Source organism: Actinia tenebrosa, unplaced genomic scaffold, assembly GCF_029948245.1.
Source record: "Actinia tenebrosa isolate PJP-AT-01 unplaced genomic scaffold, QUT_ActTen_1.0 PGA_scaffold1__47_contigs__length_23844297, whole genome shotgun sequence".
In the NCBI taxonomy this organism is placed as follows: Eukaryota; Metazoa; Cnidaria; class Anthozoa; order Actiniaria; family Actiniidae; genus Actinia; species Actinia tenebrosa.
In genome coordinates, this window is record NW_028292578.1 from 18,630,005 (window position 1) to 18,641,287 (window position 11,283).

At 37.0% G+C, this 11,283-nt stretch overlaps 2 protein-coding genes and 1 long non-coding RNA gene across 3 annotated transcripts; 1 reads left to right on the forward strand and 2 right to left on the reverse strand.

Annotated features, from left to right (window-relative positions):
• Positions 1-51: 51 nt before the first annotated feature.
• LOC116294005 (uncharacterized) lies at positions 52-2,611 on the reverse strand. Its single transcript, XM_031701523.2, has 3 exons — positions 2,161-2,611; positions 1,059-1,916; positions 52-626 (listed from the first exon to the last, which is right to left on the reverse strand). Exons 1-2 carry the CDS (start codon positions 2,235-2,237, stop codon positions 1,208-1,210), a joined length of 786 nt encoding a protein of 261 aa, XP_031557383.1. The 5' UTR covers positions 2,238-2,611; the 3' UTR covers positions 52-626; positions 1,059-1,207.
• A 127-nt stretch (positions 2,612-2,738) lies between these two features.
• Positions 2,739-7,985, reverse strand: LOC116294009 (uncharacterized). Its single transcript, XR_004196879.1, has 4 exons — positions 7,854-7,985; positions 3,773-3,889; positions 3,424-3,480; positions 2,739-2,872 (listed from the first exon to the last, which is right to left on the reverse strand). It is a non-coding gene; the product is annotated as an uncharacterized LOC116294009 (long non-coding RNA).
• On the forward strand, positions 3,423-9,020 carry LOC116294008 (uncharacterized). Its single transcript, XM_031701527.2, has 4 exons — positions 3,423-3,671; positions 3,858-3,914; positions 7,869-8,016; positions 8,413-9,020. The coding sequence occupies exons 1-4, from the start codon at positions 3,528-3,530 to the stop codon at positions 8,538-8,540; spliced, it is 477 nt and encodes a 158-aa protein (XP_031557387.1). The 5' UTR covers positions 3,423-3,527; the 3' UTR covers positions 8,541-9,020.
• The last annotated feature ends 2,263 nt before the right edge of the window (positions 9,021-11,283 follow it).

Genomic DNA, 11,283 nt, shown 5'->3' on the forward strand with positions numbered 1-11,283 from the left:
CCCAGGTTTATTGGAATGACTCTTTAGCAGATTAAACAAGAACACAAAAAATAAAATAAAATCACTTTTTATGGTTACTAAAAATAGATATTTCAAAGCCTTGTGGAATCAAAATACAGACAAACTTTGTAAAATAGGCTCCAGTTACAAGGAAAAGAAGATCAATATGAGACGAAAAACCACAGGAATACCAGGAATTAGAAACAATGAGACAGCAAAAACATTTATGCAGCATATTAGCATGTGTTCTAGGCTTGGCTTGTCCGCATTTCAATCCCATAATGCATCATCAAAACACCAGTGGAAAGTGCTATTGCTACCAAACTATGTAATCCTTGTTATAGCATTCACAACTGTTAATGCATCTTGAAGATTCCCCCTTTTCTTTGGATTGTTATGTGTGATTAACTGTCCGATCTTTAAAAGGTGAAGCCGTTCATTCTCAACTGCCAGTTTTCTCATGTTATCCAAACTCTTCATTGTAGTACAGAATACATATCCAAAAGAATAGGTGTCAGTCAATTCAGTCTGGGCTTTACCAAGTGAAATTTCTGGAGCTATATGTGGATATTTTTGTCTGTATTGGTGCCTTTCAGCCAAAGTCATGTCTCTCTTAGTTTCACATCCTAAAAAAATTAATACAGTGGGTTGAAGGATAAATTTTGAACACACTACATGATTGTATATATGCAGTTAAAAATAAACATTTGTTACTGGCTAATATAGGCATTATTTTTGGCAGCATTATACATACTATCAGAATTGTACATGCTATCAGTGTATGAGGAATAATGGGCTTTTTTGAATCACCATACTAATACCATATAAATTCTGATACAACATGGCCGCTCATGTTATAAACACTACTTACAGAATGTGTGCAAATGAGACAACAGGCATTAAATTCACCTTAAAGCCTCACTTGTATGATTATTGAAAACAATATCTCATTTGCATATATTTGTAATAACAGCTATTTTTTTAAAGAAAAGATCAGTTAATTAAATAGAAATGTGGTTATTGTTATTATTATATTTTGCATGCCATAGCTACAGTACCTTTAGACTTGGATGCTGTTGTAGCTTTTCCAAAGTCAATGAGAACAGGTCGTGTTTTCATTTCTCTTTCTTCAATGACAAAATTATTGCTTTTAATGTCATTATGTAGAATCCCTCTTTCATGTAGGTGACAAACTGCTGACATCATTTCAAACAGAATCGGAAGACATCGGAAGGTTTGTGGTTAAGGTTTTGTTGATTTCATGTTCTTTTAAATAGGCAGCATAGGTTTGCGGGTGATTGTTCATAGTGCACAATTTTGAAACCAGCATAAAAGGATATCCATCAGTACGTACACCTATAAGCATAGCAATATTGGGATGGCTAGGTATCTTGGTCATTATTTCTGCTTCTTTATGGATGCTTAAAAAGCTTTGCTTGCCTTTAAAGACTTTAATTGCAACTGGTAGACCTTTGTACTCTCCAGAATAGCATCTTCCAAATGTTCCTGTACCAATTATGTCCTTATTGAATGCAAGGTCTTCACAACAAATATTAAGGGAGGCAATTTTAAAAGGAGCAGTTTTTACCAATCCATTCTCAACAATTTTGGAAGTAACCTCTTTCCTTTTTGCAAAAGGATGACTTCGTTTGCGTGACTCATGACATTTCTGAGACATGCTAGGAATGGCAACTTCCTTTTGTGCTATTGAGCCATTTGTTTTTCCAGCTTCTTGAATGCCATAATAGTACCAGCATGAATGAACTCGCCTGCGTTTTATGCTGGGAAAAGCAAGTCTTATGGCATGGCCAAATTCTTGTAAGGAAACCAAAAATCCAGACTCAAGTACGAGTTCTCGTACTTTTGCTGCTGCCAATCTATGAAAAGGTTCACCCTCTTGAATTTGCTGTCGTAGCCTGGAAGGATAGAAAATGGAACCTTGTGTGAATAAATTGGTCTCCGATATAAATTTTATCTCGAGGATCACTTGAGCTTTTTCAGTAGTTCCATTAATTTAATGTTCCTAATAATTTTATCAAAAATGCGCTAATCTAGTTCTTCAACCCTCTATTAACTTTGTTTGAATAGCAACTTCAAAAAGTAATAATTTTAATTAAGCTTTAGCCTAAAATGGATGTCACAGTTATTAGATAAGCTTACCTTTCCACAATAATGTTTCGCCTTGCACGACGGAAAAACTGGTTTCTCAGCTTCGATTTCAAGATAGGGGCTTCCATATATAATAATCAACATCCAAGCCCTATATACCGCAGAAAAAGGGCAAAGGGGCATATACTATAATATATAGTAACCTGAAATGTCGGACCTACGCATTGAACTAGTACCAATATCCCGATCCAGGTCTCCTCGGCCATAAAAGCAAAGGCAACAGCAATTTATTTCAAATATGTCTTCGTCGTCGTTTACATACTATTTACAAACAAATTCCAAAGTCAATCTGGGCCTCCTAAATGGCATCTACATACTATTTACAAACAAATTCCAAAGTCAATCTGGGCCTCCCGCAAACGGTATTTACATACTATTTACAAGTAGCATTTACATGCTATTTACATACTATGGATATATCTATATCTTATTCTATGTGTACAAACTATTTACAAGATCAAATACTTTGTAAATCGCTTACATAGTATGTAAATAGTCTGTAAGGTTTATTTACATATTTTGTAAATTTGAATTCACAAATTATTTACATAATATGGAAGAAGGTCAACTTTTCCAGTGGTACTAGCTTAATAAATCCATAGCGAACAAAGTTTTTCAGTTGCTGTCTTCAAAACTTGATTTATTAAGTTGTTTTTAAGTCACTATGCAGTGGCCGTCTTTCATAACATCCTGTTGGTGTCACCTGTTGCATGACGGGAAACAATTTGATACGGTCATATACAATGCTAAAAATTGGTATTATTCAGTATGGCAAAGAATAGCAAAGAATAAACAGTAAGTGGACTGAGACGTCATCGCAATTGCATCAGTAACTTTGCCTGAACACCAATGAATCTAAATGTTATTACAGAATTATTGAATGTGTGATTGGTGCAACCAAGGCTTCAACTACGACCTCCCGCTGACAGACCGACGCTATTACCAACTGAGCTAACCGGGTGACGGTTATACGCGGATAAACTCGAAATATTTCCAAATCCAAGAATGTTTGAGTCCAAGACTTTTAATTTGATGAATAAAGAAGATGTTTTGGAAGATTAAATGAGGCTCCACAGGCAGTGATTTTATTCAAAATATGTTAGACAGTGTTCTAATAATAAAAAATAGTGCCGAGGTTTGCTCAGTATTATTACTGGAATGTCAGTTTGGAATGAAAAGGACCACTGCCCATTTAAGATACGGTTTGATGACCTGCTTTATAGACAAAATCTTTTCAGTTCACTACTTTCACACCTCGGAGCGTAGGAGTCAAGTTATATCTTCGTTGTACTTCATACGCGACAAAATTTTCTAAAAAGATAACTGAGTATTAGTAAGGTCTAACAGAAGTCTTCGTCATGGAAGTTGAAAAAGGAACAGCTAAGAGAGCAGGGATATGTGGTATCATCTTGATGATTTGTGGTGTCGCGAGCACGATTTCAGGATTCATTTGGATCTCAATTCATGGTTTCGGAGGCTTTGGCGTATGGTCTGGCATCGGTGTAAGTATGAACTCCACGAATGAGAATTGATTGACAGGTCGTTTTGGCGCACGTATAAAAGATAACTAGTTAGGGATTTATGTCTAACGAAAACAACTTACTAATTTTCTGTTAGGCTTAGGCTTTCATCCAAGATAATATTGAAAGAGGTCTCAGTATATTTTACTAACTTTCCTTTTTTTGCAGCTTGTGATTGCCGGGATTTTGGGCCTCCTCACCTGGTGGAAACGCCACAAAAGACTGGTGAGTGGAATTAACTGAATATGCTTGTGCGACAAATGGAATTAGCTGACAGAAGTCTTTGAATCTCATAAACTTCTTCAAATGGTGGTCAAACACCAACCAACATGTGCTGTCAGCCAAAAAATATGAAAAATTCATGCTGATGAGCGTCCCACAAGAGACAGGAAATAAAATCTATAATGAAATCAAGCGATATAAGTTTCGCACGATTACATAGTGTCAGCCATGTTGGATGGCAGGATGGAAGGAAGGAAGGAAGGAAGGAAGGAAGGAAGGAAGGAAGGAAGGAAGGAAGGAAGGAAGGAAGGAAGGAAGGAAGCTTCTTTATTTTACCACGGTAAAAACATCAGTCGATTGCCTAAAAATATTTCAAAGTAAAGATTTACAATTAAAAAGCTAGTTACTGTTTTACATGTTTGCCGTGGAGCCCTTAGTTACAACCTTTCTTACTGTACAAACTATCAATTTCCTTTTTAAATTTTCGTACTGATTTGACCCCTTTTATATTTAATGGTAGGTCATTCCACAACTTTGCTCCACTATAGCTGAATGGTCGTTTTAGATATTCAGTGTGTGGCTTAGGTATTGACAGTTTATGATCATGATTTCGAAGGTTGTATTTAGTATGGTAGTCGGAGAAAAGGTTTTGTAAGTAAACTGGTGTACGTCCCTGCATCGTCTTAAACATTAGTAGAACTTTTTGTTCTTTACGACGAACTGCAAGTTTATCCCAGTTTAATTGGTCAAGGAGATGGCTAGATCTTATGTCATAGTTAGATCTTGTGATAACTCTAGCCGCTCGATTTTGAAGCTTTTGGAGTTGAATGCATAGTTTATCACCAAGAGAATATGAACTTGTTATCACTTAATACATCCCAAACTGCACTACAATAGTCATGCCAGTTTGGGTAGAATTAAGGCTTCGCCGGTATATTTGGATGGCACTATCGGTCGAAATAAATGGGCGAACACGTTTTAGAGCCCCTATGATCGATACAATACGCTCTTAGGAGTCTCAGGACGGAAAGATCAGAATTTGTTGAACTAAGGGACGAGGTCAAAATAATAATCCAAAATAGGGACCCGATTTTATGAATTAATGTGGTGGGTAACGGTACATACCCCCTCCCCCCTCAGAGACCTCTTCAAATGCTCGATACTGGGGGTCTGTAGTGGCAATTTCTATACACAAATGTGTTTTTTAGCATACATGCAGACAGACGGTCCATTCATTTCTGTGATTTGGCTTTTAGTTTTGGAGATATTTGGAGACAAAATCTAAGATTTCACTTCCAGAGGCGGTGGGTAAGGGGTAACACCATCCCTCTCCCTTAAATCGGGTAACGTGAGATGACAGTTGTTTTGCTCTCTTCCATAATAAGAGATTGTCTCTGTAAGAACCTCGCTCATAACCATTTTGGGTGAAAAAACAGATTTCTTTCAAACTTTGTGTGTGAGTGTGCCCTTCCAAGGTTATTTCCAAAACACATTTTGTTTTGTGTCTCGAAGCTTTTTTTGCAAAGTTTCAGGGGGGGTCCCCTAGGGGGCCAAATTAGTGATTTTGACTACTTCTCATTCATGAAATTTGGGCGATGTTTAAAAATTCGTAAATCCATAACAAATCATCACAACACTAAATCCTTCCATATTGTAGTAGACATATATCTTATGCAAACATGAATAGCCTTAGAGTTAAATATGAACTTATTTATATCTAGATATTTCAATTTTACCGACCATAGATAATCGACTTTGGCCAGTTGGCTAAAATATGGCTTAGGAAAAAAAAAAACAAACTCAAAAGTTAGACTTAGTAGGACTATTGTAAAGGGAAAAATAATATTAAGGGAAAAATATTACTAAGGGAAAAATAATCTAGAAAAAGAAACTTCTTTGTTAAGCCTTGTGTAAATAAGAAATGTAAGGAAATCTCTTTATTTTAATGACATGTCAATAGACAATCTGTCATTGACCAATGGAAAGTCATTCACAATGACTTGTCTATTATACTCCAGGGTCAAGGATGTTTATTCATTGACATGGCCTTACACTTCTAATTGGGAAGTACTTTTTGTAGTAAACAACAGCTGCAAATCTACTGTACTTTTCCAGTGAAAACGGGTTTTGATCATGTACAACTTTGTACATCCGTACTGGAAAAGAGCAGGGTTGTTTGCTGTACAAACAACTACTTCCTAAGCCTTTTTCTGTTCACTTTTTCAGAATGATCTTATACTTATGACTTTAGAACATCTTTAGTGCAATCTGCTCTATACTAGTTAAGTTAGAGAACACCATCGACAGATTTTCAGGGTCAGCTCTTAGAACTGAGTGCTCGTACTTTTTCCTAAAGTCAACACCTGTCTCAAGCTCTTACGTCATACTTGACCTAACTGGTCTAATCTAGTTTGACCTAGTACAAACCAGTTATGTGGGGTATTGCGTAAGCTTAGCCCTTAAATACGAGCTCACTTAGAGTTCAGTTCAGTGGCAGTTGAGAGCAAGAGTGAGAGCTGATAGCACAGAGTACAACGAAGTAGCAGCTAGTCAAGAGCCATAACCAGAGTTCAGATGAGTTCATTGTAAAGTACTACAAACAACAGAAAATAAAGCAGAAGGAAGCAACCGAAGAACAACCCGAATCTTTGTGTCCGTTGGGAAAGTATTACTCCCCCACTTCCCCTTCGTGACACTATAATATTTGAGTACTGCAGAGATAAAAGGTAGTTCTTACAGAAATTAAAATAATATTTTGCGGCCAGCAGGTTTTGGGAAGTGAACAGGTTGACAAACTTTCAGTATTTTTGAGATTTAATGTATTACGTCAAAAAGGTGCAAATAGTTTTTAATGCGATTTATCTTTAAATGTATATAAATTCACTGTTTAAATAGTCTCCCTCGCATCTGTTTTAGTGTCGGTCGTCACGCAATGCTCCCTCTCCTTCTTTGTGGTTGTAATTTCGTGATTTGTTCATCGATTGATATTTGTGCATCGTGCAAATAATTTACAGCTATTTATTTCGAGTGAACTTATCGTTGTATTTTATGACAGTATACGACATTTTACCTTACATTTAAGGCATGTTGTGAAATCAGTCTTTCGATTCGAATACTGTTTTCTAAAACCGTTTTTTTACAATTTGTGAGGTTAAAATATGTTTTTAAAATATAGTAGATCAGTTTAAACAGTGAATTTATATACATCTAAAGATAAATCGCATTCAAAACTATTTGCACCTTTTTGACGTAATACATTAAATCTCAAAAATACTGAAAGTTTGTCGACCTGTTCACTTCTCAAAACCTGCTGGCCGCAAAATATTATTTTAATTTCTGTAAGAACTACCTTTTATCTCTGCAGTACTCAAATATTACAGTCCTACTAAGTCTAACTTTTGAGTTTTGAGTTTTTTTCCCTAAGCCATATTTTAGCCAACTGCGGCCAAAGTCGATTATCGATGGTCACTAAAATTGAAATATCTAGATATAAATAAGTTTATATTTAACTGTAAGTTACTCATCTTTGCATAAGATATATGCAAAGATATATATGGAAGGATTTGTGTTGTGATGATTTGTTATGGATTTACGAATTTTTAAACATCGCCCAAATTTCATGAATGAGAAGTAGTCAAAATCACTAATTTGGCCCCCTAGGGGACCCCCCCTGAAACTTTGCAAAAAAGCTTCGAGACACAAAACAAAATGTGTTTTGGAAATAACCTTGGAAGGGCACCCTCACACACAAAGTTTGAAAGAAATCTGTTTTTTCACCCAAAATGGTTATGAGGTTCTTACAGAGACAGCCTCTTAATTTTGTATTAGCAAAGTATTGTTTCACCAGAAAAGAACTAGCAAAGGGATTCTGTTGTTCTGCCATCCCACATGGCCGCCAGCACGTGATCAAAACCTCTATAAAGTAATTCTGACACATATTACCTTTTCATGTTGCAGTTGAATGGCTTCCTTGTCATAACTATCATCATGGTTATTGTTGCGACATCTCAGGCTATTGCCTCTGGAGTGTTTTATGTAGTGTTCAAAGGACATCAGTGTTACGATTCTGGGAGTAGTTGTGTCTGTGGAAGTGAGACTTATGAAAGTAAGTAATAAAAAATTATTGGATGAGATTGAGCAGGATATTGACCAAGGTCTTGTTATCTGCCGAAGCCGTAGGCTGAAGCGGATAAAATAGCCAAGGTCTAGGTAATTTACGATATCGTGCGAGACGAAAACCGAAATCTCTAGGACGAGCCGATCATTTAAAAAAAATCTCTTGTTCCAATGCCTTTGTCCCCCTGGAAGAGCGCATGGCAAATTTACAATATAACATAAAAACCATGATGGCATCTATCGTGAATATAAACTCGTATTGCTCAGTGTCAACCTTGAATGTAAGTAAAATATTCACTACTGAAAGCAAAACCCGTGGAATTCTAAAGCAATTGAGAAAATAAACTCGAAATAGTCCGTAATATTAATGTCTTTTTTTCAATAGGGTCATTCTGTAACAACTTGAACGACCTTATTATTGAACTTCTCACCATCACAATCTGCAATGCCGTTGGTGCCGTCTCTAGCTTGGCTGGATCGATCTTCGGCTGCATGGGAACTTGTTGTGCATAGTTATGCTTATCCTCTACAAGCATGTGGTGCTCCACCGCAATATACAGAGAAATATTAAGCAATGACTAATCTGCTTTAACAAATAGTAGTCACACGGTAGTCTAGTCAGCGGTAGGAATAATCGCGGGTTAACCTAGCTTTTTGCGTAAAATGTCGTAATGATAATTTGTATCTTAGGCCGGGGCCGGACATTAATTAGAGAGAGGGGAAGGGCTGGTGCATTTTAATTTTGATCCGCATGTTATTAAATATCCTTGATTCCTCTTTCCTGCTGCTATCATCAGTTTGATAGACCCCTAAATTCTGATTGGAAAAAAAAAAAAAAAAAAAAAAAAAAAAAAAATGGTACCCCACCTCAAAATCCGCATAGGGCCCTCTCCAACCCATAAATTATGAACGGTCCCCATGAAGCTTGCTTTTTGTTAAACCTAAGAATAATCGGTATGTTAAAATCGTCAATAAAATTGCTTTATTATTAAATGTACCAGCGGTTTTCGTATGAATGGAAAACGATACAGCTAATAGGTAGCCGTGTACCGTATCGTTCCGTATTTTAGCTGTACCGTACCGTGAAGCCGTACCCCATCGTACCTTACTGTAGCCATACCCCATCGTACCGTATCCGTGTACCGTACTGTAGCAGTACCCCCATCGTATACTTTACTGTAGCCATACCCAGCGCGTTTCATTCCACTTCACTGGTTTGGATATTTAAAAAATCCATTTAAACATATTTCTAAACAAATTTATGTCGCTTATTTGGCCATGTACGCGGTTCTTGAAAGAAATATATTTATTTCGTCAGACAAAACGAATCTTTGTCAGGTCAAAGGTTATTGTGTAATTTAAAATGGAGAGTATATTAAAACTTAGTGACATCAGTAACGCAAGGTTATTTTGTTCGTCTACTAAACCGCATCAGTAATGTTCGAAAGTTCTGGGAAAAAATACACCTAAATGGTTCCAAAGTACCCCCTACACCCAAATAGCAGTACATAGCAAAGATTAGGTGTTAAATGAGCTCCAGCATGTCCGCACATTTGGCAACCCAGTGCACGTCTTGTTAACTAAAGACTGAAAGCCTTATTTTCCTTTACTAACACACGCGATTGAAGCCAGAATACTGTCGTCTGAGTAGATCAGTGTATTAATACTAATAAATATCTGAATTAAAATTCTAGAAATCTTCTTTTACTGCTCAATCATTATATTACTTCTAAGTATGGAGAGCCTGGAATTACAGTCTCAGCTGCTAAGACAGCGTATGAGCCATGAATCTATGAACACGTCATTCAATCCATATATGGGTACTCTTGCGCAACTTAGCATTTTCGCGAAACGAAGACAAAAACAAAAAACAAAGGCATTTTACGACTGTTCTGCCACAGGCAACCGACTAATAAATCTATAGCGGACAAAGTTTTTTAGTTGCTGTCTTCGAAACTTGATTTAGTAAGTTGTGCTTACAGCGCCTTTCATAATTACGCGAACTCGACAAATTTAGGGCCAGCCCAAAACACGGATTTTGGAAAACAACCACGAAAACAACCGAATGAAATCCGAGCGAACCGAACGAATACGAATACTTGTGATCTAAATAGATTGAACTTCCTAAAGTTCCAGTTGGCCAAGAGTTTGAGCGAGAGGTTTCGATCAGTTCTAGTAGTAAGCATGGCTTTTGTGAAAAAGTGATGAAACTACATAGAGAAACAAAAAGTGTGTTATGGTGCAGCCGTTTGAGCATAACCTGGTATAGACCAAGATCGATCCAGATTATTTTCCTTTGAACACTATTATTATGTGAGGTTATAATTATATCCCGTAATATTTCTAAGATTACATTGTATTCAGTGGACGAGATGTTATGATGTGTAAAAATCAAACTAGAGCAAATTCCTGAATTGTAGATTTACATTCTACACGCGGATAGTTAGACAGGATAAATAATCTCGGGGAAGAAGGAGGAGCTACGAGTCAGTGTACAGATTTCCCTGCTAGCAGAGTCTCTCTTCTCTTTCTCTCCCTTCTTTCAGGCGGGTAGGAAGGAGACTCTGCCGATGTAGAGCGGTTCCTTTAATACAACCGCGGTCTACGATCGTGGACGAACAAAACCAGTTTAAAAAACCGGTTTTTAACCGATTACATGTAGTTCGCATGAGCAAATGTAACACACCGTGGCGCCAAACATTGTTTGACGAGAGCGGCTGTCAAAATCATGACAGCGTTGCTAAGTTACGCCACGCATGCGCGACAGAAATAGCGTCCTAGATCAAACAAAAGGAAAATAGGCTCTGCTAGCAGGGAATGTACAGATCGGTTTACGACGGAATTATCTCGATATTCAAGAAGGGTTGTTTATTCATTTCCAGCCGGTGTATGGTTTGCTCACTTTTAGAATATGACCAAAATCGCTAAAAATCGATATTATTCCAATGCCCTCGACAAGCAAAAAATAAACCGTAAGTGGACTAAGACGGTGGTTTTCAAATTAATAAATAAAGAAGATGTTTTGGAAGACGAAATGAGGCTCCACAGTCAGTGATTTTATTCAAAATATGTTTGACAGTGTTCTAATATTAAAAAATGGTGCCGAGGTTTGCTCAGTATTATTACTGGAATGTCAGTTTGGAATTAAAAGGACCACTGCCCATTTAAGATACGGTTTGATGGCCTGCTTTATAGACAAAATCTATTCAGTTCACTACTTTCACACCTCGGAGCGTAGGAGTAGAGTTATATCTTC